Here is a 25292-nt window from a genome sequence, read left to right as displayed (position 1 = left end):
TATTAAAAAAGTAACAAAATTAACACAAAATGCTTTTATTTGACGAAAATACTAAGTATTTTTGCACAATATTCTCGCAAATATTTAGAAATTTTCTCATTTAGCTAATGCTTGAATATTAAGATTTTGTTTAAAAATATAAAAATTTCGAAAGTATAGACCGTTTCAAGCCTCCGCAGTATAAAGTTGACATTTTATGTTATACAAACACAGGCTTTACGTTGGACCGTTTTTCGCTTAGTAAGAGATTTGTGTATATATTTGTAAATAACACCGTTTGCTAATACACTTGTTTTCCACGAATTCTTTCTTTCTGGTCGTACAGTATACTTTCTGGTCGTACAGTATACTTTTCTGATCGTATAGTATACTTTCTGGTCGTACAGTATACTTTTCTGGTCGTACAGTATACTTTCTGGTCGCTTATCAAGCTTATCAAACGAAAAAGGAAGAGGAAGAAGAGCAGAGAAGATTTATTTCAATACACATAATTTTCGTTGGAATGTGAGATCTTTCTTCCCTAATTATTTATACTTGATTATGAGTTTTTTTCCTATCACCGATACGCGATTGAAAGAAAGAACAACATTTATTTACTATACACTTTTTATATTCCGGTAGGTACGTACAGCGTTGCCAGTTTGTTCAATTTTATACCAATGTAAAACAAATATTTTGGCAGCACACATTGAACATTTTTATTTTTAAGATGAAATATTTATCCCAAATATATGTAAAAAAATATAATATATCTTAAGAACACATGGAACCTTTGTTTTGATAAAACATTATTTTATTAAATTTTCTCGATTGTAATCTCGAAATTTGCAAAGATTATTTCGAAGAATGCCGATCCAAAACATATGTGATGAAGATGTTAACCGAAGTCAAATAAAAAAAAGTCTTATTTAACATTTAAAAGCTAATTCTCCAATTTTGCATTTTATAATCCCTTTTTTTATATTATACTGCATATCGAACTCCAATATATACACACAATTCTCCAAAAGATGGAAGAGGTAACCCAATAATCAGCTTAAAAGTTATTTTCAGTATTATTTTAATGAGTAATTTCCAAGTTATGGAACATAATAAATAAACGTTAGTATGGACCTTTGAGAGTGTTATAAAATGTAACCTTGTTATAACGATAAAGAATAATGAACCAATGTTTGTATTCCAAAGCTGAGATTGTTCGGTAGAGTGCTTTGTCGAAGAACATCCCGTTTGTTACTCAATATCCGTTGTTCAAATCCGTTGTTCAAAATTTTGTTAAGTCCACTATCTCCATCTCATATTACTTTTAATTGATCACTATTAGCGAAATTATTTAAAGTGTAAGCGACGAAAGAAACATCCTCCCAGTAATCCAGCAAGTAATCCTGTCAGAGCAAAGAAAATTTTACAGAAACAATGCAAGCAATTTCGTAATGCTGCCAAGTATTCAAAAAATTCTCCTCTCAATCATTCTCAATTAGTCATATGAAAATTTGTTGCGAGTTTCTTTTTATTTGTTATGATGAATGTTGAAAAATTGAATAGAAAGCAACGAATAGTTAATAAAAGTGTTCGAAATGTACATTAATAGATGAAAGATTGTCATTTAGTTTTATTTTGATAGACATGTAATATTTTAGTCATTTTTACATATATTGAATATCAAAAAAATAATATAGGGATAATAAAATAGGGTATAAATTTGTATATTTCATTTTTCAAAAGAGAATTGTGTAATCCTTACGCCAGAAAGAAATATTCTAATATTCTTCAAATATTCTTCTTAAATTAAAATTAAAAGTTACCGAACGATGGAATTTGCAAAGGTGAATTTAATTTCGATCTATTGCCTCATACTTCTAACTTCTTCGAATTTGTCTCTCACCTTCAAATAGAACATTACTTTAGGATTTTTGCACGGTTTTTGGGATAGCATTAAAGGCATGACATTTGTTTTTTATATCGACGCCGAAATAGCGGAACAAGAGCGTCAGAATCGAATGCGACGCAGTCCATCACCAGTACCTTCTTCGGCTTCAGCAATGATTTTGGAGCAAGAAAGGCAGCGCGATTTCCAACGTGAAAATCCTGATGAACGCAATTTAAATAGCCTACGTAATCGCTTGACTGAACCCCGCGTGGCACCACAGTAAATATCCCTATACATACATATATATCAAAGTGTACATTTCTATTTTCCCATTTTTATAGAGAAAAGAAAATTGCCCAAAAAGTCTTCATGTGTTGTGTGCTTAATGGCGGCTTCACTTGGATGAGTATCATTTTATTTGAACACCTACTACTGCCGACGCTTAAGTTTCTTTTAACTTTGTGCTATGGGAAAGATTCAGATGATTTACATCTGATTTGGAGCTGGTTGCAGTCTATACTTTCCATAATATTTGGCATGATGTGGGTGCTACCAATATTTCTGCTCAGTAAATTTGTGAGTTCTCTTTGGTTCGCCGATATCGCTAACGAAGCGTACAAAATACGCAAAGGGAAACCCCAACTGATCCCGAGTTTAAGCAAACTAATTGCGGACTTCTTATTTAGCTTAGTTGTCCAAGCATTGTTTTTAATTCAGAGTATGTTGGTCAGTTTGATACCAATAACCTCTGTTGGCAATAGCTTGTGTTTTGTACATCTCTGTATGCTTTACTCTTTGTACTGCTTTGAGTACAAATGGATCAACATGGGTTGGGAGCTACATAAGCGTTTAAGCTATATTGAAATGAATTGGCCATACTTTTTGGGGTTTGGTGCACCTCTCTTTTTTGTCACAAATATAACAAATTCGCTAATCGCAAGCAGCTGCATATTTTCAATATTTTTCCCTCTTTTCATATTGAGTGGCAACGAGGCACGACCACTCGTGGGAACGACGTAAGTATATAAGTACTAACAGCTATGGCGAAGTAAATAATTGCTAATTAAAGCTGCTGTTTTTCCCGTATATCTTTAAAGTGAAACTCCAATTCGGCTATTTTCGCCGGTTATATTCGTTGCAAATTTAATGTTTACTGGACGACAAAATAAAACCAAAATTGAGAAGGTTACGCAAAGACAACAGCAACCACGCGCTCAAGAGAAACCACTAAGACAGCGTAAACACTCCCCTCAAGATGCTCAAGCACACACACCAAAGGAACCACCAAAATATCGTTACCCTCAACCCCCAGAAAAGATAAATCCATCATTGCACAGGACATCCGATATACCAATGCCAATGCGTTATCGCACAAGTGCTCGCAATCTTATACCTACGCCAGCTCCCACCGCACCTATAAGTGATCAACAACGAAGATAGCTTTTATAATATTCATTATATAGCATAACATGGCAATTAAAAAAAATGCGCAATCAGAGGAAATGCGACTGTTCTATGCTGATTACTTTTACGTTTAGTGTGTATATTTGTGATTTTGCCTTTCATTTTAATTAGGATTTTTTTACAAGATAATTTTTATATTTATAAAGTGTTATGGCGTAAAACTAAAACATATTTTCTGTTTTCGATTTAATTTAATTCGAATAATTCGTCTGGAGGTTCGTCCTTTACTTCAGGCATAGTGTGATAAGCGGACATTGCAATTATGGACTGCAATGCTTCATAGCATATAGTCGGATCTTTATCTTCGGGAAAGTTCCATTCCGCCGCCGATAAAAAACTTTTGAAATTTGCACAATGCTTGAAATCTTCTTGATTTTGTAAAAGCGACTGTATCGTAGTATTTCCAAGTCCGAAAAATTTCTCCCCTTGCACACGCAAAGGAAGCTTAGTTACGTCGGCCAGTGATCTTTGCAAGGTTTCAAGCAAACCTTGGTGACATACGTTCGCAGATTCGCCGAAAAATACGCTATCCAAATCGTTATCCGGAATAATTTGAAATTGAGGCATACCGGCGTTATTTAATATCTTACAAGTGAATACGCATTTACGTTGCGGTTCCTTAGGATGTGCGTATATACGAGTGATCATGTAACCCACTGGATAGATCCAATGTTCGTTATGAAAATTTGAATTTGTCGGTAAAATTTCTCCCATGGAATGCAGTAATATATTACTAAGATTGATTGGGAACTTCGGTTTGCCATATATATCTACATTGAATTTTTTCTCGCTCAAAGTAATTCCGTCGCGTTCCTGTTCTACAGAACCACCCCCCGTACTGGTAGCTCGTTGTCTTTTCTTTGGGCCTCGTTTCTTCGAGGTTGACAATTTCTGCGTAGAAAAAGAGCCTGCTTCTGCAGGATTGTCTTCTTTCCCAACGTTCTCAAATCCTTCATGACGCAACAAACGCTTTACAAGATATCGTCGCTCTTCACGAGCAGCGCATAACTCTGTCTGCACTTCGGCCACTTCATCACATAGAGCGGCGTTTTCCTAAAAAATCAAACGTCCATTTAAAAAGAGCAAATATGTTATGCCAATTTTTGATTGGCAATAAAAGGAACTTACGAACACTAGCTTCTTTATTTGCCTTTTGATTTTCTTGTACTTGCTTTCATAGTGCACATTCATTATAAATCCTTTGAAATAAAAAAGAACAACGTCCTATTTCTGCATACACAGTAAATATTCAATACAGTTTGCGAGGTTTGCAATATACACCAATACTTTATTTAACCACTAAATGTAGCAGTATTTATTCATTATAGACTTATTCACCATATTTTAGTTGCGTAAAGTTGGCAATCCTGTTCACTGAAGAAAAGAAAATGTTAATTCTTTTTGTTAATTTATTTTACGTAAACGAAACTTACTTTAGGTACAAGTAAGTTTTACAAAACTTTCAAAGGGAACCGGGTAATATTTAGGAAATGCAGAAACATTTATCTTCAAAAAAAGTAGATGCAGGAAACGTAAGATATGATCGGAATTTCTAATTAAATCGACACACAATACATTCATTTTGACGGCAGCGCTAAGACCAAGTCATAAAACCCAAATTCTAAATTGAGTTTTTGAAGTTTCAGCTGCGCTATAAGATCATTTAGAATTGTATTGTATTTAGGTATTTGCCTTCTAGTCGAAGTTTCCTTGGAAAAAAGAACAAAGAGAAAAAACAATAAAAAACAAAAATGCGTTGGACTGTTCATTTGGATGGTGGGCCAAGACGGGTTAACCATGCAGCAGTTTGTGTTTGTGATTTAATATATTCGTTCGGCGGTTACTGCACAGGAGATGATTACCGATTTAATGAATCTATTGATGTGCACGTTTTGAACACGCAAAATTTGCGATGGACTTTATTACCGCAAAAAAAGGACGAAAATGGTACGGTGTTAAAATATCCTGAAGTACCATTTCAGCGGTAGGTTATCTCGTTTTATGGCAAATTGAATTTGTAAATTTTTGTTTGCGTTTTTAGTTACGGTCACACAGCAGTGGCCTATAAGGAGAAGATTTATATGTGGGGAGGCCGGAATGATGAAAGTCTTTGCAATTTTTTATATTGTTTCGATCCTAAAACTTTGTCGTGGTCGCGTCCTAACGTAACGGGAGTTGTGCCAGGTGCTCGCGATGGTCACTCCGCTTGTGTGATTGGCAACTATATGTACATTTTCGGTGGTTTTGTCGAGGAAATAAATGAGTTTTCATGCGATGTACATGCCCTTAACTTCGAGACAATGGAATGGCGCTATGTGCAGACCTTTGGAGTACCGCCATCGTTTCGTGATTTCCATGCAGCAGAACATACACTTGGACGTATGTATATTTTTGGAGGGCGAGGAGACAAGCACAGCCCTTACCACAGTCAAGAGGAAATGTATTGTCCTGAAATAGTATATCTTGATTTGAAGACTAAAGTTTGGCATCGTCCATCTATAACAGGAAAAGTACCCGTTGGCCGTAGATCCCATTCAATGTGTAAGCTTGACAATTTGAAGGATCTTTTTCGGGAAAATATTAAAGTAAAATTTTTCTCAGTTATTTACAATGATTTGATTTATGTATTTGGAGGATACAATGGTTTACTAGATCAACATTTTAATGATTTGTACACTTTCGATCCAAAAACGAATTGTTGGAATCTTGTTAAGCCGCACGGTAAACCACCAACACCCAGACGTCGTCAAGTCGGCATTGTTAAGGATGCACGTCTTTTCCTTTTTGGTGGTACTAGGTATGTTTATAATGGCATGGATTCAAAACACTTAATTTTTTTATTGTTTTTTATTTCAGTCCTTGTCCCCATGCTGCTGTTCAAGAACAAACATCTCTTATTGATAATAATGATACCCACGTCCTCGATTTTAAGCCCCGTCTTAAAACATTGGCCATATTGACTGTAGTGGAAAAACGTATTGATACCACATGTTTACCTAAGGAACTGAGGTAAATTTTGCGCCACTCCTTTGATAAAAAAAAGTTGATTTTATGGCGCTTAATACTATGTATTTTCTTTACAGATATGAAATAAAAGCTATGACTCAGCCGAATTCCATAAGTCGACCGGTTAATCACGCTGGCTAAAATTGGCAATTGTAAGAGTATTATGCTTGAAAAAAGCAACCTTTGCAACTCAGTTGTCAATACAGCACAATCAAATAACTTGAAATTTAACCCAATTCAAAATTTATTTTTATTTTTATATCAAATGCGACCAGCGACGAGATAAATAAGAATTTTGGGTCAAGTTTCACTGAAAGGTTGTTTGTATAGGGCTTACATTAAAGACATTTCAAAATATGTTTTCAAATATGTTTTACCAATCTTATCGCCGAGCCGAACTGCAATTATACAATTAAAAAAAAAAAGTTGAGCACAAATAATATACGTAATAAAACCTAGTAAAAAAGCGAAAACAATTTTTCTTATCCCCATATGTGTAAATATTGATTAACTTTCTAAGTGTATATGTAATATAATAACTATTATCATAACGTAGTTAAATTCTTCTTTTTATTAGTTTAATATTAAGCAAAATTAAATTTTTTCATCATAAATACAAATTTTTATAAAACAAATTTGTTAAAAACCCAGGAAATTATAAGCATATATTTTAGGTTGCAAGGATTGGGAATTTCGTAAGGCTAATTGTAACTTGTCTTTTCCAAGTATTTTGTTAGGATTAATCCAATTTCCAACCAAATCATTTTAAGCGCTTTGAAAATATGTTGACGAAAGAGAATATTTATAAATATTACGCTTACAGTGACGGCTACGTAATAAACCCACGAACATTCTATCGGCTTAGATGAAGACTATAACGCTGCATTATCCAAATACTGCTGTCGAAATTGTGTTCTCATTTCTTCCCAATTAATTGAAATAAAATCGCCTTTTAGCAAACGCCAGTTGGGGGAAGATATCTCAGATGAAAGCCAATTAAAATCGGCTACATCGGCATAATTATTTTGTTCTTTGCTTAAACCAGCCGCCTGGAAATCCTCTTCTATGCCCACGTAATCATTATTATACGGAGCCATCTCAATTTCACGGCAATCTTCTATAATAGCACGGCTTGTGACGTGCAGGTATACGCGGCATTTCATTGACGAATGAAGTCTCAGTTGTTGACATCCGACGCATAAAGTGCACTCAATACAATGCTCGGCGAATAAGGAACGGGCAATGGGACCACTTAGAAAGATACAATTTGCAGCATGAGAGATCTGAAGCGAGCCTGCATGGCCCTGTAGTTCTACAAAACAATTTTCTAGATTGGTTATTGTTATGTCCTTGCCATTTATTTTATCACTTTGTAAGCAAATGTACTCATTGCTACGATTGGCTATTGTCCAGTTTATTACGTTGTTTGTTGCCATATGCAATCTAGCCTCCGAGGAGTCGACTTTATCTGTGGTAGCGGATAATTTTGGATTGAGTGTTGTCTTGGGTGCTACTTTACGGCCACTAAAACCAAATTTTTTCTTAGGCGAAAGGCGTGCTCGAGTATCTTCAGACCTTGTGGTCAGCTCATTGACAATGCTTTGACAAGCTTTAATTTTGAAATCACTTAAGAACATAGTGGAGGTAGTAAGATATCTTTGCAATTCCTGAATTTCTAGAGTAATGTCGGCAAAATGACGTCCCAAATCTAGGCTTGGGCCATCTCCACCGGACTTTTTCTTACCGGCCTCATTTACATTCCTAATACGTGTTTCTATATCTCGCACTTTTTCTGCAAATGCCTGTGAAAAATAATCAGTACCCTCTAATTGTAAGTTGTCTTTATGACGTTGTTCTAATTTAACATCCAAATAATTTTGTCTATTTTTATTACGCTTATTGAGTTTTTCCAAAATGTGCTCTTTCTTAGCTACCGTTGTTGATACGGCAGTTGGAATTTCGACGTCCAAATTATCTACTAATTCGTGATGCATTTTACAATTTTCTTAGTTTTCCTTCTTCTTAATGTATATAGGCGAAGGATCTGAAGCAGCTTCTTGTAAACGTTTCAAAAATAATACTTTTTTCTTTTCGTTCTCAGTAAGATTAGCGCTAGAAGTGGTGGCTCGTATTTTGGATAGCTTTTCTTCAGAAGGCTCGGTCAGAACCATTAAACCGTAACCTAGGCCACCTAATGAAGTTAACCAAATTACTGATTTTACATAAACATTTGAAGCCATTAGATTTAAGATTTGCTTATAATAATTGTTGCTAAATAATTAAGATGAGAGTAAAACGAGAAAACAATTTACTTTTTTGCGTTATATCTATTATTCGCGTTTAGTATCTTGGGCACGCCAAATGGTGGCATCAAGTTCTCTAAGTTTGCTGCTGCCAAGAAACTCTCCAAGTTTATAATAATAGTCTAATAAGGAAGGACAGTTTTGGTTAATGTACTGACGGAATTCTGCAAAAAAAAGCAATATGATAAAATCATTGTTTAGCTCGATCTACTTGAATATTATGATATTGTATTTCCGCGTTCTCCAATGTTAATAACGTTCCAAAATCATACTTGTCAAAATTAATTTTAATTTATTATATAAATCCTACGCATACGAACCGCGATTTGTGTTCATGCGGTGATAAACTGCATAAGAGCCAGCAAAGCACACAGCTTCAATTACAAATAAAACTTTTGCACTGGTTTTAACAAATTTCCAAAATCCGCTTTTGGGAGTTTTCGGTAACATTACACGGTCTTTTCCAAAAATTATATTAAATTTTTTTTTTATATTGGGAATTTCATAGTATAATCAAGAAAGGGCAAATCGAAAACTATCACGGTTGAATTAAAGAAAAATGGAAAACTAATTTCACAATAAACTAACAGCTGTTAATTCTCAGAGTTGCATTTATGGGAAACGTTTGGCAATAATTGCGTATCAGAAAGTTAACTTACGCTTTCATTTTTCAGTTGGTTTTTTTTAACTATTGTCATTAACCACTTTTCGCAAGTTCACAATAAATAGAAATATATTTACAGTTAATTACAACCTTTAATAATAATCTGAAGTTATTTGAATACAAATGCAAATGATCATTACGAAAAAAATGCTTGATATTCTTTTACTTCAATAAAAATGTAACGGTTTTGCTTGTCAATGTAAATGAAATAGGGAAAACTTGAAAAATGTTCCAACTAATTACATTGCTGCAATAATGCAATGTAAAATGTATATTCAACTATGAGTACACACATACGGTCAAATCACATTTTAAAATCTGGCTCCGGATGACGCGCGATGTGAACGCAATTATGTAATTTATGTAATCGAAGGTTAGTGCAGTTTTTGCATCTACAGCGCAATATATCAGATTTTCGCATTGTATAAAAGTCTTAAATGCATATACGTAATGAAGATAATAACCTCAGAACACCTCTACTTATCAATAGTGTGTTGATGATGTACACTTGCTTCTGGTTTCAGCAACTTTAGCTAGTCATGGTATGTTGTGGGAAGTTTAGAAAGATCACAAAGTTTAGAGAACAAGTTGAAAATCGTTATATAACAATGCTGAAAACCAAGTTTGAAAATATGAACGTAAATCTTCCACAAGAACGCCTGTAAGTTAAAAAATTAAAGAAATGCTAAGAAAGAGAAAATTTATTGTAGATTCAACAATAAAGGAAACGAGCAAAGATGTCATGTGCTGCAACTGTAGTGATTAGAGTTCGCTATTATAACATCCGTAATCGATTAATAAGAAACTCTTTAAAATATTTAGATAAGGACAATATAATTTTAATTCATTTTCCTTTTTTCTGGTTCACCACCGAAGGATAGGAGTATATCCATTTTCTTAAAATATTTGCGGCATCCAGAAGGAAGCGTCGGAAAGTCGATAAAGTGTTCTTGATCTTGATCTTGAATTCTGAATCGATATAACCATATCCTTTTTTCTGTCCGCGTAAAATCTAGTCACAAAAATTAAATTTGGCGAAAACATTGAAAGTACTTGGACGCATGCCGGCCAAATTTGTGACAAGTTGAACTGAATACGTCTCTGCTTTCTTCATTACTCATAATATGGTGACAAAAATTTCCACATATGTGCAGTGTATGGAAAAAATCAGGCTTGTACCTATTCAAATTTACAAAATATTGGGTATTAAGTACAAGCGGATTTATGCAACACCCAGAAGTACTTGATCAATAATCAATGTGAGCTTGTCTGGTGATCTTGTTTTCTTGCATTCGACTTACAGCTCGACATATTTTGCAGATATATTGATGAAATTTGGTACATTGATATATTAGATCCAAGGACGAACACTACTCAAAATGGACCGAACCTCTTTCTATATAACGCCTTATTTAGAAAAGTCGATATATGGATAAGTGGGGGTGATGTAGAGTATTTAATGATAGGCATTGCCCCCACTATAGGTTATTCACTTGATAAAGATGTAAAAGATTCGATCGCTTCCGAACAAACCTTTTCTTATTTGTTTATTCTGGAAAGATGTAAAAAATGCAAGGGTGCTTTACAACGTTTGCTTGAAGCTTTAAATTTGAAAAATGTATTTTTTGCAAAAATTCCATTGCTTTTCGCAAAGTGATTTCGAAATTAGCATCAGACAAATAAATGCAATGAAACACATTAAGTTTTTATATATATGCGCGTATAAACAAAACACAAACATGTGCATGTGCATGGAAACAGACTAAAAAGATCTCAGGTCTAAAAATGACAGTACAATCATACCGGTTTTCTGCGAAAAGATGACGATGCGAAAAAATGTTATGAATGAAATTGAATCAAATAAACATGATGGAGGGAATTCTCCATAAGACAGCGCCAGTATCGATGAATCATGCTTAATTATTACGTCACTATATATTGACCCGCTATTTGTTCGCTCTCGTAAGACACTATGCTATCTGCGTCACCAGCATATAAACAATACGATGATTACGCTGAATATCTTTAAACATTCATTAGACGTAAACGAAAAATTCATTCATAAATTTAGATCGTATCGTGTAAGAGAGAATTTCGTTTTATAGAGACACTAACTTTTATATATAGATAGACAGATAGATAGATGCCTTAGACGGTTTGATTGCCAATGTTACTCGCTTGCATGCCCGTACGCATTCTGACACATACATATGCCAGTATTTAAATGCATATTTACGTAGTTGTTGTTAACAGATTGCGAAAGAGTTTGAGTTCGTATCTCTCGGTTAGCTGCTATTTGAATACATTGATCAGTTTGCATAGTCTGGATTTTGAATCATTTGTTATTCGCTCGGCAAAGTGATCGCAAAGAAACGTTGCAGCGGTTAAATAAAATTGATTTCGAATTTTTTAAACAGCAAACAAAAAAAATGAGATTATAAAAATCTAAAATATATATAAAAAAAAAAAAATGAAAACAAATAATAAATAAATGAAGTAAATAATATAAACTAGAAAATAATAATAATTGGTAGAATTATTTAGTGATTCATTTATTATATATCCACATATACGCGTTTGCATAAATCCGTGAGTGAGTGTTTGACAGCCAGTGCTTTTTTTTTTTATTTTTTTTATTTTGAATTCTGCATCTCAATAGCAATTGCAAATGCGACCGTTAAAGGTAGCTTTCGAATTTATGCGTAAGTTGACGATCAAGAGATTTACATGATTCCAAATGTACGAGCATGAATGTAAGCAGAAGAAGATCTCCAAAGTCTCAAAAGCAAAGAAAGCCCACGTGGAAAAAAAGAAAATCGTTATGACTCAAGCGGCCAAGCGGCGTTTGAAACGCTCCTCTCAACAATTGATCTCTACGAGTAGTAGTGATAGTAACTCAGCTGAGCAAAAAAGTATTGACACTGATGATAATTCCGCATGTGAAAGTGATAAGCAATTAAAGAATACCTCACCCGCTACTACACTTACGAAGTCAAGCGATGCCGTTGCATCGGAATCGCTAGAATCTGAATTGAAGGAAGTCTTACCTTCATCACCCGCCTCTACGGAAGTACCTGTTGATCCACGCGTTTGGAATGCCGATCACATAGCCAGTTGGGTGACTTGGATGACTAAACAGTTTAATCTTCACCCAGCACCGGACATTTTACGTTTTCCAACGTCAGGTGCAGAACTATGTAAAATGAGTCGCGCTGAGTTTTGGGTTTGTGCCGGCTCCCGAGAAGGTGGCGTTGTATTTGCCAAGCATATAGCGTTCACTTTACATAGCATAACCGGTCGCGAATCTAGTCCAATGTTGAACGATAACGAACCTAGTAAGTAAAATGAAATTGAAAGTCATACTATAAAGCGACTGAAAATTGTTAAGCATAACCGCCTAACGTGTCGTATGAGTCACATCGAATAATTGATTTAGACAATTGCAAATCATTGCTAATGGCTAATTAAAATTTCACAACCGTGAGATGAAAAATAGATAAAATCTTTGAAAGGAATTATTGTTAGATACCTTTCGTATATCCGCTATCGGAAAGTAGGCGCCTTTCAACACTTGCTTGCGGTTGCAAAGACAATTAATGTTCGAATATGATATGCTTGACTCACAAGCTTAGCAGGTATTGATCCAAATAAAGTTTGCTTCACATACAAGGTGGATTAGTAAATACGGCTTTTAACTCAAGCAATTAATTCGTAAAGTGATACCAAGATGTGTGAAGATATCGTGGCATCTAGCATATATATAGTATATCACCAAGAGTAGAAAATTCAGTTCAACTACAATTTTTGCTGCTTTAAAGGAATTTTAAGATTCACGTCGTCTGAAGTAAGACAGTTGAAAACGTGTAAAGCATAGAAGAGGGAATTTTTCTTACTTATACGAAATGAAACTCATTTGACACTCGAGAGTATCCTCTTATGTAACTGGTCATTAAAGTTATAGAAACTAACTGATGTCATAGGCGTCTTGGAAAAACTTGAACAGCATTGAGTAAGAAAAACTACATAAGGTACTTATTGAACATTAACCAAAGGTAAAAAGGGAAGAGGCTCATTGAAAGGTTGTTTTTAGTGCATTTTTCCCCTCCAAGTCGGCTAAGACGATATAGTTTCACTACAATGTATCAGAAACGAACCGGGGAACACAGCAACTATACTAAATACTAACAATACTAAAATTTCTAGATTAAATAAATCGAAAGGAAGGGGAATGAAGGCTTGGGTTGCATGAGAGAAAGACTTTCTCAAATGATTATATGGGGTTTCTCGAATCGAAGCTTTAGTCTGAAGCTTATTGGCTGGAAAAACTTTGCATGAAGCGGGTTAATAATAATAGCACATCACTCAATAAGTCGCTGTTGATAGATCCGTATGATTTCTGGATGATATCAGTCTTGATACGAAATGTGCCAAAATATCGGGACATGCCGACGGATTAATTTACTTTTTGCAGTTGTTTTAGTGACACTATTTTTTGGTCGCTTTGGACGGCTTCCATCGGCTTTTGTTCACTTGGCTAACTGTCTTCTTGATCCAGGTGCTTCCTGTTGCTTCGTTTATGTTCCATGTGTCATGTTATCAGGCGATCGCTTTTGCGATGCAAGTTTTACACTATCCAGATAGATAATTGTAACTTGGATCAGATCAGATCAGATCAGTTCCTTTTACAATTCTTTTCTGTATATAACGGTACTCTACATCACTTGTGATACAGGGCATATTAAGTTTGTGCATATGTGTACAATGTACAGAAGGACATAAGATAGAGAATGCTTGCTAAGCTTGTCAGTCCGTCTCTTTGCCTGATGTATTCAATCTACAGGTCGTACTTTTTGAGATATTTTGATCAAATTTGCTACGCCCACCTGCTTTGGCCGAAAGACAAACACAATTCGCATATAACGCCTCGTTATGTGAACAGCTATATTAAGAGCAGGATGGTAGATGGTATTTGCTGGTGGGCCGTGTATTCAGCACAGCTTTTTATATCAAATTCTGCACGAAATCCCGTCGCAGAAGATGGTCATAGCGAAATGAAATAATTATGGATGAATGGGAGGGTAGACTTTATATGTGCACTTAATAGTGTATTGTTGCACTTACATTTTATACACAACGGCAGGAATGATGCACCCTTCACCCGATACGAAAAGCCCTGCTAGTATGCTCATGTGCGAGCTGCCAAGACATTATAACTTTAAAGATAGTACAAGTAAAAGCACTTTAGTCAGCCGAAACCAACGATTAGATTCAGGAAGAGATTCTCGAGATAGAATAGTATAATAAAAGATGAGTCTATCTCAAACTTAATGCACTCTGCAATACAAGTGTTTGGGGCGAATAACAGATACCAAGTCTTAACTAAATGTTACAAACCTAATGTGAAACTTAATATATTAAGTCGCAATGAAGAGCGAAACATTACTGTTGGTGTCTTGTGTGTGCAATAAATGAGTGTTTAGGGAGTTAACAGAAACAAAAATATACTAAGCGAACAAACAAAATTTGAAAAAAAGAACAGAAATATTTTAATCCTTTATTCGATACTGTGGTCAAGAATCAGTTTTTCTTCCAAGTGATAGGAAGGCAGCTTCTTTTTGGAGATTTCAAAGTCAAGATAAACGCAACATATATATCTTTAGTGAAAGTTTTCATCTTCATTCACGTACGTACTCTTTCTTTTGATTCTTTTGATAGTCGAATGGTTTTCATTAAATGATAAGAACAGAATGAAAAGAACGGAATTCGCAATAAATTTACTAACGCACAGGTGCTAAAATTGTTGTTCGTTTGCGTGATGTAAGTAAGTATCAACGAGAATAACTGCAATAATTAATTTCACTTTGAAGCGCAAACAAACACACACATTTTTTTTAAATGCTTAAACACATGGCGAAGGACATTTGCTTGCAAGTTCAAGTTAGATTTCCTTTACTTAAAAGATTGAATTTTTTATTATTGCATTCACGATGATTGAACAGGCAGGAGACGCGATTAAACGTGAAATGATGAAACGTAATAAACGATGTAAATATGATAATTTTTCGCAGGATGCGGCATCTAATAAAATCAAAGTAATCCTTCCACCTTTCGGTAGCTCTCAGTGTTTAAAACGTAATCGAATTATTTCGCCCAACAATGAAATCACTGACAAAAAGCAGCGGGTGGCCTACAAACAATAAACAACGCATTCACATCCATGTCACAATGGTTAGATACGTTCAACGTTCGTGAACCTTTTTTTGGAGGACCACCTACTAAGAGATGAAATGTTAAGAGCAGTTAATAACACAAAAGTCAAATGATTGTAATGTTGGGGAAATGTGACAGGAAAATATCCTTTTTCATTGTTTCGTATCATTGGCTACACACACATGTGTAGCGCCCCCTATGCTTTAAGTATTTTTCCTTTCTTTTTTATTTTATTTATTTTTTGTTTTTTTGTTTTCTTTTTACGGAGAAAATTTTATTATAATTTAGTGTTTTTGGCCAAAAACAAAGCCTCTCTCTTACACTTCTTAAGAAACTACTACTTTACCTGTTTTACGAGTTCGCAGATTACTATCCTTTTGATTAGCTCCCGTTCGCCACACACACATACGAAGGCGCGCGCACATACATGTACAAATGTACGCACATGCACATATGTACTTTCCACATTCTAAGTGCGGTATCCCCTTTTTGAAAATACCACTCGCAATTGCGTTGCTGCAGAGAAGAGTTTTGAAATTTTATTAAAGCAATTTTATCGCTTAGTTTCGCAAGGGAATACAAACGGCTCGGTCACGCGTTACAAGTGCGGCTAAGCCCAAAGTGCTAAGAAAGTATTTAAAATTTGTGCTTTTGCATGCATTTAATAAATAAAAACGATTTACATAAATTTCGCGCATAATTTGTTTATAACAATTAAATAATGAGTGTCAGTGTTGATATGGGTGTCATGTGGCGCCTATCCGAAGATTTTAATCGGCGTTTTGGTGTACGTATGCATCCGCCCTCACATCATTCTCATTACCATAATCATGCCGGAGCACCCCATCATCCAGCCACCAATACACGTTCCATGATCTTTAATGGTACGTCTTTATATATATGATTTTCTCAAGAAATTTCTGCAAAAATTCAATGCTTTTAGTCCGAAGGACTATTATTCGTTTTTCAACAATTTTTTTTTTTGCAATTTGAGACATTAATTTAGTATTAAAACAAGTGAGAACACTATAATGAGTCATGGTCATCATCCTACGGTTTTTCAAAATACGGTGTCATACGGGAAGTGGTCCGGTCCGAATCGATTTCAATAGCGTTCGTCCTTGGGCCAAAAGTGAAGGCTTGTAAATGGAACATGAGAATAAAAAACGGACAGACGGATAGACAAGCTTAGAAAATGATGTTGAATCGATCGGTATAATGAAAGATGGATTTACCTCAAGTTCTTCTGGTTGTTGCATACATCTGCACAAAGTCAAGGTACCCTTGCATCACAATTGGTGTAGAGAATAGAAATTATATTTAAATATAAAATCAATAGAAATTTCTTCACCTTAAAAGGTAATAACTTCTTGTGATTTTGTTTTGGTTTTCCTTTATCGATTTAAAAAACACCTTGAGGTTGGGAAAATTTTCAAACGGCATAAAAATTTGCTTTCCCGAGGACAGTTGTAAGACTGTATGACGGATATGGCCTGAAACTTTTAACAGATTTTCCAACTCTTGCACGGGCGGCTTCAATTTTCATCCGATTGCCTTGGAATTTGAAGCGCAGTCTCAGGCATTAGGCATTCTTAGTGATATTAATCCTTAAGTAATTTTTTGTATTCAACGCTTCTAAATTTTCAATCAATATCGCCTACGGACCGCAGTTTATTACTCCAATATCCATTTACAAACAAAGTCAGGCTGAAGGGTATCCTAAGAATGTTAAGAAAAGTAATTGCTCTTGAAACTTATAAAAAGTGAGCCATAGAAGCGTGCGTAATGAAATGGGATCTTTTGGGGAGGATTAAATAATCGTGTAACATCAATACTTTAATGCAAAAAGCGTCGGATAAAAGCGGAATTCAAATTGGTATTGATATCGCTTTACTGCGGAATTATTTCAATCATCCGGTCATTGCGTCTGAGTTGTGGGTAAAGTTCAATCATAGATGATATTTGGTCTGGGGACAACAGAAAGACCCTATTACCTTTTGTTAGCTATTGGAAATAGTTCGATGTATTTGATATACTCCAAACTTTCACGATTATGCACAAACATATCGTGTAAACTTTCCGGAAAAATATAAAAAACTATACTAAGATAATATTATATAAAAGAAAAACGCTTTGAATGGTGAATGTGTTCGGAATTTGATACCATTACATAACACATATGGAAGTTATGAGTTTTATTCCACTGCATAGAGAATATTACATGATTTAAGGTGCCCTGCATATCTTTGTTCTTTTCGTCATATTCCAAAAGTTGATCTGTGCAAGTCGAACGGGATTATTTTAATTAACCTCTATCGGGAAACAATAACGTAATCAGCTTTGTTTAGATAATAGATACACTCTTGCCTTGCATAGGCCTTCATTTAACTTGCGTTCGCGGCAGAATAGAATCTGCAAATCAAAATTTCGGACATTTCCGTCTATCCAGTCGTGCTAGAATGTTGTTTATACCTTCAGCTCCGATGGCCAGCTATACTAGACTGCAACAATCTTGCTTTAACAATCGAGGGTACCCCAGACAAAAAGAACCCGAAGAATGGAAGGCGACAAGCATTTTTAATTGCGCAAAGATAATTGGGAAGAAGCCTTCTAACAATGAAACGCTAACAGAGATCAATGAAATGCGTCTAGAAAGGAAAAGGAAAAATTATTTACCAAATCTATTTTTATATCCTACACTATCGTAAGCTAAGTTACGAGATTGAACATTCCGCCGCTGTCGAACTGCTGCTGACAGGTTTAAAACTTTTGGTTAATCTTGCAATTTTTGAACATCTCGATGATAGCTTTATAAAAGGAGAGGATAAATAGATGGAAGGAAGTTGGCTTGAAGTACAAGGATACGGTCTAAGTGTTAATTGTATTATAAAACAAGTAAACACCATATAGTGGGGCGCGATCTATAGTTAAATACCCTACACCATCCTACAGTTACACATATCTCGACTTTACAAAAGACGGCGTTGTATAGGAAATGGTAGAAAAAATTGTGTGGGCCGAACCCCGTCCAACAGCGTTGGGCGTTGTTTCAAAGCATGTCAGTGCTTTCGTAGAAATATATAGGGAAGAGAAAAGAAGACGTTCAGTCGGACAGACAAGCTCGTTTGGTATAAGGAAAATTAGGTTTATTGGGAATGCTGCATATGTCCGCATATCTTTACGATATAATTATTTAACAATAGCAGCAAATAGTAAGTTAGTTCTATTAAATGGAAACAACATTTGCACTTTAGAACAAGTCTTACTTGAATGTACATCAAGTGATGCAAAGATGTTTTTTCTTTTTGTGCACTTTTGAATAATATCCGTAATCAAGTCACACGTGGCATATAAATGAAAAACTTGCAGGCAGATTGTTAATCTTCCCTCACATTATTAACTTTAATCTCAGTTATTAAATAAAAGTAGCATCAAATTTCCGACATCACAATCCTTTGTCTATTTAAAGAATGAATGTTAGTTTTCGTTAGAAATTGGAAGAAAATTTCAATAAAACACAAGATTTTAAAAATTTTTTTATTATTTAACTCTTTGTACTCCGATCGCTAACTCTTTTATTAATAATTTCAAATAATACATAATTGCACTCTACGTTGACATGAAAGTTGACGTAGGAAATACAATATCGACAAATAGTCGACGTACAAATGGCAAGAGTGAACTACATTAAAATGACTAGAGTGACCCATGAAACATTTTTTTTTAAAATTTATTTATATTAGAGCAGCAAGTGCTAGTTGGAATTCTTTGGGATCAATAACCAAACTTTTTTAAGAAAATTTCCTTAATTGACCTGAAAATGTTTTCCTTATACGTCTAATATATCAACCTGTCATAGGAGGGGTAATATATTAAATTCTGCTCTACGAAGGATCAATTTTCGTGAAAATCTTTATTAGGGTGGCATCCAAATAATGGGACGAGATAATCCAAATACGGTGCGATTAATTTTTTTATGTTAAATTACGATTGTGATAAAATTTTCGTCATGAAGCATATATGAGAGGGGGTTGAAAAATTGTCCCAGCCGTCCCGAGTTTTCGTGCCAGTTTAGGATGCCGAATACTTAGTTACCTTTTCGCCGAAAAAGTGGACCGATTCCAACCATTTTCAATAGCGTTCGTCTTTGGATCCAAACACGTCTCCGTACCAAATTTCATGGAAATATCTCAAGAATTGCGACCTGCAGCATGAACATTAATTCAAATGAACAGACAACACACAAACAGACAGGCTTAGATCAATTCAGATTACGATTCTGAATCGATCGGCAAAAAAAAGGTGGGCCTATTTAAGCCCAATTTTTGAAGTTCTCACGGAAAGTAAGTCTGTATTTGCCATCGGCGAAAGAAATAGCAGTAAAAGTAGAAATGGAAATAGAACAGATACAGAGCCGTGTTTTGACTCAAGGACCGACGCTATTGTAAATGGTCCGAATCGGTCAACGTTTTCGACCAAAAAAATTGGAATTTTCAAAATTTCCCGGTAAAAGTGGTTAGGTAGTAGTATCTCGGTAAACTTAAGATCGGCTCGGGCAATTCTTCAACGCTCTTTCATATACTTTCTAATGCTTCATGATGAAAATCAGATCATAATAGTAATTTAGCATAACAAACTTAACTGTACCAAATCTGCGCCTTCTCGGCTTATTTTTTGAATCCTACCCTAATAACAATTTTGACGAAAATTGATCCTTTGTAGAGCAGGAAAGTATAACTTTTAATATGTGATGATGAAAATTGACCCACATTAGTAATTTCATGCAAAAATGAATACTACAAAATTTGCACCATCTACGCCTACTTTTGTATCCTGCCCTATGTAGGGGCTATGTAAACTTGTACGACATTAGGTTACGTTTTACGCCCGCTTCCCCATTATTATGCACATGAAATATATGCTTTCATAGAGAAATAAGATATGATTTTTGTGTTGTATCATAAAAATAAGAATTGTGCTGGATAATGTGGTGTAGGGTATTTAATGCACGACCTTGCCCGGCTATAATGTAATTACTTGTTTATCTGTCCGCTTTCATTCATCTGATCCATCCAATTTTCTGCTAGTCTGCCTGCCTACATCTCCGTCCGTCCGTCTGCTCGGGCGGCCATAGGTTTTTTGTGTGCTTCGCAAAGCCTGCTTCCATAGGCCCGGATAAATTGCCTACAGTCTGGCCAATGCCTCTAAAAGTGTAATGATTTTTCTGTCCCGTCTTCGTGTGCCTGTTCATCTGGTGGTCTATCTATCTTTCTGTTCAAATATCTCCGCTTGTAAGCGCTTTGCATACAACTTTGTTTAAATATTTTAGGATTTAATTATTTTTCTCTCTGCAGAGCTTTGTAAATGTTCTTTAAAAAAAAAAAAAAGTTTCTTTACTTTAGCGAAGGTAAAGTGTAAGTTTAGCTTTTTTTTCGGTTTGTCTCAAATTAACTAACAATTTTGAAAGAACTTAAAAACGTATCGCTTTTTGAATAAATAACAAATTAATAATAGAATATTTCGAAATCGATCTAATTAATCGCTATTGAAACTATTATACGTAAGAGATATTTATTGCAATAGATTTTATGCCCGTATGTCTTTTGTCATTTGTTTTTTTTTTTCTTTAAGATCCGTATCAATTGCTGAACGCCGCCTCGCATCGATTGGTTGCTCAAGGCTCTGGGCAAATACAGTTATGGCAATTTTTGCTTGAACTGCTTGGTGATTCGTCGAAAAGTACGTACATAGCATGGGAAGGAACCAATGGCGAGTTTAAACTAATCGACCCCGATTTTGTCGCAAAACTATGGGGAGAGCGCAAAGCAAAACCAAACATGAACTACGACAAACTGAGCAGAGCGCTGAGGTAAGTGAAATAAAGAGAGAGCGAAAGCAAAACAATAAATGCACAGAGAGCATTTAAAAAAAAAAAGAAGAAAATGTGAATAAAGAAATACTTGCTTGATTTATGTAAATAGCTGCAGATGCAACATTAAACGCCATACACACTTTGTTAATATGTTGCGATGCGTTGGTGCGATGTAAAGCTTTTGTTTTACGATTAATGCTCGCTTTTGGACAGAAAGTTTAAAAAGGATATTTGGGCATTGATAACATTTTCACACATATATCCTGAAAACTGGTTATAATTATAATTGTAATAATTAATTATAATTATACTGTATTAATTAATTATAATTGTACAATTATTATAGTAATTAAACACAATTACGTACAATACGAGGTACCGGATTTTAGACGAGGCCTTATGCCCGATATAGATATGACGGACAGCTAGCAGTCTAACTAAAGTTTAACGCATTATGTTAGTATTGCTGGTCTGCGCAACTGTTTAACGCCCACCGATCCCACCAAACTCAGTACAATTACAAAACCAGTTGCTATGATACCAAGGAAGACAAGACATGTTAAATAATTTATTCCTTTTATCCATAATTAGAAGACTTTGTAAATGATTAGGTTTTCGAGCGGATTTTCATAAAAAAGTAGTTTGCAGCATTATAGCGGGGCACGGGGCACCATTAATTACCCTACTTTACTTCACTTGAATGATTCATATAAAGGCTTTTCAAAATAGTGCATTTTATGAAAAGTAATGAAAAAAGCGGTACGGTTCGAACCATTTTCAATTACTTTCGTTCTTAGGCCAAATCAACATCAAAGTATATCAAAAATTGCGAATTTTAGGTTGAACACAGGATACAAGGGCAGGCAGATGGACAGAGAAACCGAGGGATGTATAGACTGACAAGCTTAATAAACCATTGATCTGTTTCAAGTCCTTCTGGATATTATATACAATCGCACGAACCTAATAAACCTTGTACCACAAGTGGCGCAGTGTAAACTTCATTTCGAGTGTCCGTACACTTCTTCACGACCTTTCATAATTTCGCAGGAAGCAAAACAAACGACAGCTTCACGGTACCACAACCGGCGGTATAGTGAACAAGTTGAAACTCTCAAGATAATTTTTCCCAATTTTTGGAAAATCACTTACTGCGGTTTATTCACCAATATATTGCATGGTGCCTTTCTACACATTAGCCAGTGTCTTTAGGGAGACTGTGAGTCTTCGTCTCATTTCAACCACTATGTTCGCTCCGCATCTTGTTAGTTCTCAAATCTCTTTCTGCTGACTCGATAGCAGAATCGATATTTCTCGTAAGCGCAAATTTTCGTCCTTTTTGAAGCGCCTGCCGGTTCAACCTAATATAACACGAAAAGTAGTTGTGTTGTAGTTGCGTGAATTAACGAAACTGCCCTTTTTTTAATTGTACGCCATCACATATCTTAAAAGTTATTTTAAAACTATTATAATAGATATAAAGTTTTTCCTTCCATTCTTTTTACAGATACTATTACGACAAAAACATTATGACTAAGGTTCATGGTAAGCGCTATGCGTATAAATTTGATTTCCATGGCCTTATGGCGGCCTGTCAAGCACAAGCTCAGGGCTGTGATCCTACAACAAATATGCTTACGGGCTATAAAATTGGTCATCCACAACATCATCCACATCATCCCCATGCACATCATCCATATAGTGTACAACATCAACATTCGAGCAATTTGCATACGGATCTTGCCTCCACTTCATCTAGTCTAAGTTTTCTATCTTCATCTAGCGCGTCAATGACGTCATCGAACATTGCTGAGCCCCTTTCCCCGGACGGCAACTCAGTACACTTTACAAGTGGCCAACAAATTACAACAACAACGGTCGTATCGCCATCGACACCATCAACAACATCGACAACAACAACTACTACTATTGCAGCTACACGCACTTCATATTGGCCGTATGGTGGTACGTCAACATTTTAAATCCACTCCTTCATCTAAAGCATTTAGGACAAATTATATGAATTATACACTTATTCCGTTTGGGGATACATACCACCCACAGTGCTGTCCGGTTGTTTTATTCTAATTTTTCCTATTCTTCTTAATGATATAAGTTAATCCTTTGTTCTTACTGACTAAAATGACTATTGGCCACTTTAACGCTTGCTTGCTAATGACTACAACAACATGCTGTAAGCAAGTGAAAATAAATTTTTTGTTTTTAACAAATTCCAACGCTTACGCATTATGTAGACAGGATTAGACGCATATGTTATGTTGCAGTCTTCTATATGTCTGGCGGGAAGGTTTACTGCTTTCGAAAAACAAATTATTTCATATGAAAGATGAAGAGGAAGTTATCATAGGTCAGTGATATAAATTCGAGCCTTTGCTCATTCGTTTTTAGAAATTCAGATGACGAGCCGAAGGCATAGACCAAACTCTAGACTCTATTTACTACTTGTAAGTGAACTATTTTTTAAATATTTTCCCCGTTTTTACTTACAATGTCGGACTTTATTTCCTTCATTTTATATATGTCTGTCTCTTCCACAAGTTGAAAGAAAATAAAAAAGTAAGAATGCTAGAGTCGAACAAGGCCGGTCCTACATCACTTTGCTTAGTTAATAATACGCTAAAAATTATATATTGTTTTAATGTAAATGTATAATGAATGCATGAGGGCCCTTATATTGGACGATACTCAAGGTGGTCTAAATTTAGCAGACTTCATTGTGTCCACAAGAATCCCCATCAATATCCCAATTCCCTATTCTTATTTTGCCAAGGACAAATTTTCATCACGAAATATAAAAAACTGTATCTTTCATTAGGATCCTTCGAGTAGAAAAAATAGGCTTAGATTGTCCAAATTGTCTTAAAAAGTTAATTTTTATGATAAATTATTATTAAGAGCAGATTTTCGTCTGGAAATATTGAAAATTAGGCCTTTTTATCATATGAAGATTCAGTTTCTGTAGGATAAGTTATATAGCAAGGCATTCAAAATGAAGATCCATTCGATTTAAGGTTTTCGCACCAATCATGAATGTCTGTCTACATACCACTACTAAGCGATTTTTATCCCGAAAGTCTAAAAATTAAAATATGGGGAGTGGTCGAAAAACTGGTCAAATCCGAACCTTTATCCAAAACACATTGGCGTACTACATTTCCATAAAACACTTCAAGTATTGCTTGACTTGTACAGCGAACACAAGGGAACAACACGGACGGACAGATAAGCTTGGATCGATTCACATAGTGGCTCTGAATCAAGCGGTTGATCTATCTCAAATTTTTTTGGGTGTTACAACTGTCCGCCGGGCACCGCCTTGTGATGTAGAGTATGAAAGGGGCTTAAAGAAGAAATATGAGCGACGAAAAAGAAATAGAGTGGTCCATACAATTTGTTCGCATGGTCACCTTACAAAAGCTTTTTGTGTTCAGTTCAACTCGATTCGGGGGATCGTCTAGTAGCTTACTTTATATGATGATAAAAAGTCAGTATTGTTGTTATACAATTTTTAGGTCAAATTTTATATTCGTAATGGCTATCAATCTGTTTATTTTACTATATAACTTGCGGCGGTGACAAGCTATGTTTGCTAAACGAATGGCCAAAAAGACAGTAAATTTTCCCCGGCGAACAATACTCCATTTGTATAGTTAAGGTAAAACTTAGATCTTCTACGCATCGGCATCGGGTGCCGGAAATCTTGGGTTTTTTTCTTGTTTTTTTTCCCCCCCTTTTTTGTTAAATATTTATCTATTATTATATTTAGTGATTAGTGATTTGTAGATATATATATGTATTATGTATGTAGTGCAATTAAAACGTATGTTTATATATATAAGTATTAAATATGTATTGTAGTAAAAAAAGGTTAAAAGAACAATTTTC

The 25292-nt window shown here is 35.1% G+C and overlaps 7 protein-coding genes across 10 annotated transcripts; 3 read left to right on the top strand and 4 right to left on the bottom strand.

Moving 5' to 3' along the window:
* The first annotated feature begins 1517 nt into the window (after positions 1-1517).
* On the top strand, positions 1518-3322 carry LOC119635295 (etoposide-induced protein 2.4 homolog). The gene is made up of 4 exons (XM_038030043.1): positions 1518-1823; positions 1893-2146; positions 2209-2883; positions 2965-3322. The coding sequence occupies exons 1-4, from the start codon at positions 1809-1811 to the stop codon at positions 3305-3307; spliced, it is 1287 nt and encodes a 428-aa protein (XP_037885971.1). The 5' UTR covers positions 1518-1808; the 3' UTR covers positions 3308-3322.
* Positions 3323-3474: 152 nt separating this feature from the next.
* LOC119635296 (transforming growth factor beta regulator 1) lies at positions 3475-4624 on the bottom strand. The gene is made up of 2 exons (XM_038030044.1): positions 4460-4624; positions 3475-4384 (listed from the first exon to the last, which is right to left on the bottom strand). The coding sequence occupies exons 1-2, from the start codon at positions 4520-4522 to the stop codon at positions 3518-3520; spliced, it is 930 nt and encodes a 309-aa protein (XP_037885972.1). The 5' UTR covers positions 4523-4624; the 3' UTR covers positions 3475-3517.
* Positions 4625-4728: 104 nt separating this feature from the next.
* LOC119635336 (kelch domain-containing protein 3) lies at positions 4729-6925 on the top strand. 3 transcript variants are annotated; one of them, XM_038030114.1, is made up of 5 exons: positions 4729-4863; positions 5016-5315; positions 5373-6128; positions 6188-6340; positions 6415-6925. In XM_038030114.1, exons 2-5 carry the CDS (start codon positions 5083-5085, stop codon positions 6476-6478), a joined length of 1206 nt encoding a protein of 401 aa, XP_037886042.1. In that variant the 5' UTR covers positions 4729-4863; positions 5016-5082; the 3' UTR covers positions 6479-6925. The 3 variants fall into 3 exon arrangements, with proteins under 3 accessions (XP_037886042.1, XP_037886044.1, XP_037886043.1); XM_038030116.1 differs by having other exon boundaries at positions 4735-5315; positions 5373-5872; positions 5933-6128; XM_038030115.1 differs by having other exon boundaries at positions 4759-4775.
* A 95-nt stretch (positions 6926-7020) lies between these two features.
* Positions 7021-8355, bottom strand: LOC119635337 (tubulin-specific chaperone C). The gene has a single exon (XM_038030117.1). It carries the CDS (start codon positions 8329-8331, stop codon positions 7210-7212), a length of 1122 nt encoding a protein of 373 aa, XP_037886045.1. The 5' UTR covers positions 8332-8355; the 3' UTR covers positions 7021-7209.
* Positions 8274-8596, bottom strand: LOC119635339. The gene has a single exon (XM_038030119.1). The coding sequence runs from the start codon at positions 8575-8577 to the stop codon at positions 8344-8346; it is 234 nt and encodes a 77-aa protein (XP_037886047.1). The 5' UTR covers positions 8578-8596; the 3' UTR covers positions 8274-8343.
* On the bottom strand, positions 8438-9206 carry LOC119635338. Its single transcript, XM_038030118.1, has 3 exons — positions 8961-9206; positions 8650-8804; positions 8438-8528 (listed from the first exon to the last, which is right to left on the bottom strand). The coding sequence occupies exons 1-2, from the start codon at positions 9088-9090 to the stop codon at positions 8668-8670; spliced, it is 267 nt and encodes an 88-aa protein (XP_037886046.1). The 5' UTR covers positions 9091-9206; the 3' UTR covers positions 8438-8528; positions 8650-8667.
* A 2595-nt stretch (positions 9207-11801) lies between these two features.
* On the top strand, positions 11802-25072 carry LOC119635529 (DNA-binding protein D-ETS-6). 2 transcript variants are annotated; one of them, XM_038030358.1, is made up of 4 exons: positions 11802-11897; positions 11964-12639; positions 21146-21383; positions 22894-25072. In XM_038030358.1, exons 2-4 carry the CDS (start codon positions 12042-12044, stop codon positions 23366-23368), a joined length of 1311 nt encoding a protein of 436 aa, XP_037886286.1. In that variant the 5' UTR covers positions 11802-11897; positions 11964-12041; the 3' UTR covers positions 23369-25072. The 2 variants fall into 2 exon arrangements, with proteins under 2 accessions (XP_037886286.1, XP_037886287.1); XM_038030359.1 differs by having other exon boundaries at positions 11809-11893.
* Positions 25073-25292: the final 220 nt, after the last annotated feature.

Source organism: Glossina fuscipes, unplaced genomic scaffold, assembly GCF_014805625.2.
Source record: "Glossina fuscipes isolate IAEA_lab_2018 unplaced genomic scaffold, Yale_Gfus_2 26, whole genome shotgun sequence".
Classification (NCBI taxonomy): Eukaryota; Metazoa; Arthropoda; class Insecta; order Diptera; family Glossinidae; genus Glossina; species Glossina fuscipes.
Note: the sequence above shows the minus strand (reverse complement) of the source record. Positions and strands in the feature narration are given on the sequence as shown.

Excerpts from the sequence above, each read along its gene's own strand:
- LOC119635295 (XM_038030043.1), top strand. Across the intron at positions 2,147-2,208 it reads GAACCCCGCGTGGCACCACA|AGAAAAGAAAATTGCCCAAA; the intron begins GTAAATATCCCT and ends CCATTTTTATAG. Across the intron at positions 2,884-2,964 it reads CGACCACTCGTGGGAACGAC|TGAAACTCCAATTCGGCTAT; the intron begins GTAAGTATATAA and ends ATATCTTTAAAG.
- LOC119635296 (XM_038030044.1), bottom strand. The coding sequence starts at position 4,522 with ATGAATGTGCACTATGAAAGCAAGTACAAGAAAATCAAAAGGCAAATA. Across the intron at positions 4,385-4,459 it reads AAATAAAGAAGCTAGTGTTC|GAAAACGCCGCTCTATGTGA; the intron begins GTAAGTTCCTTT and ends TTGATTTTTTAG.
- LOC119635336 (XM_038030114.1), top strand. The coding sequence starts at position 5,083 with ATGCGTTGGACTGTTCATTTGGATGGTGGGCCAAGACGGGTTAACCAT. Across the intron at positions 5,316-5,372 it reads CCTGAAGTACCATTTCAGCG|TTACGGTCACACAGCAGTGG; the intron begins GTAGGTTATCTC and ends TTGCGTTTTTAG. Across the intron at positions 6,341-6,414 it reads TGTTTACCTAAGGAACTGAG|ATATGAAATAAAAGCTATGA; the intron begins GTAAATTTTGCG and ends TTTTCTTTACAG.
- LOC119635337 (XM_038030117.1), bottom strand. The coding sequence starts at position 8,331 with ATGCATCACGAATTAGTAGATAATTTGGACGTCGAAATTCCAACTGCC.
- LOC119635339 (XM_038030119.1), bottom strand. The coding sequence starts at position 8,577 with ATGGCTTCAAATGTTTATGTAAAATCAGTAATTTGGTTAACTTCATTA.
- LOC119635338 (XM_038030118.1), bottom strand. The coding sequence starts at position 9,090 with ATGTTACCGAAAACTCCCAAAAGCGGATTTTGGAAATTTGTTAAAACC. Across the intron at positions 8,805-8,960 it reads CCGCATGAACACAAATCGCG|AATTCCGTCAGTACATTAAC; the intron begins GTTCGTATGCGT and ends TTTTTTTTGCAG.
- LOC119635529 (XM_038030358.1), top strand. The coding sequence starts at position 12,042 with ATGTACGAGCATGAATGTAAGCAGAAGAAGATCTCCAAAGTCTCAAAA. Across the intron at positions 12,640-21,145 it reads GTTGAACGATAACGAACCTA|ATCCGTATCAATTGCTGAAC; the intron begins GTAAGTAAAATG and ends TTTTTCTTTAAG. Across the intron at positions 21,384-22,893 it reads AAACTGAGCAGAGCGCTGAG|ATACTATTACGACAAAAACA; the intron begins GTAAGTGAAATA and ends TTCTTTTTACAG.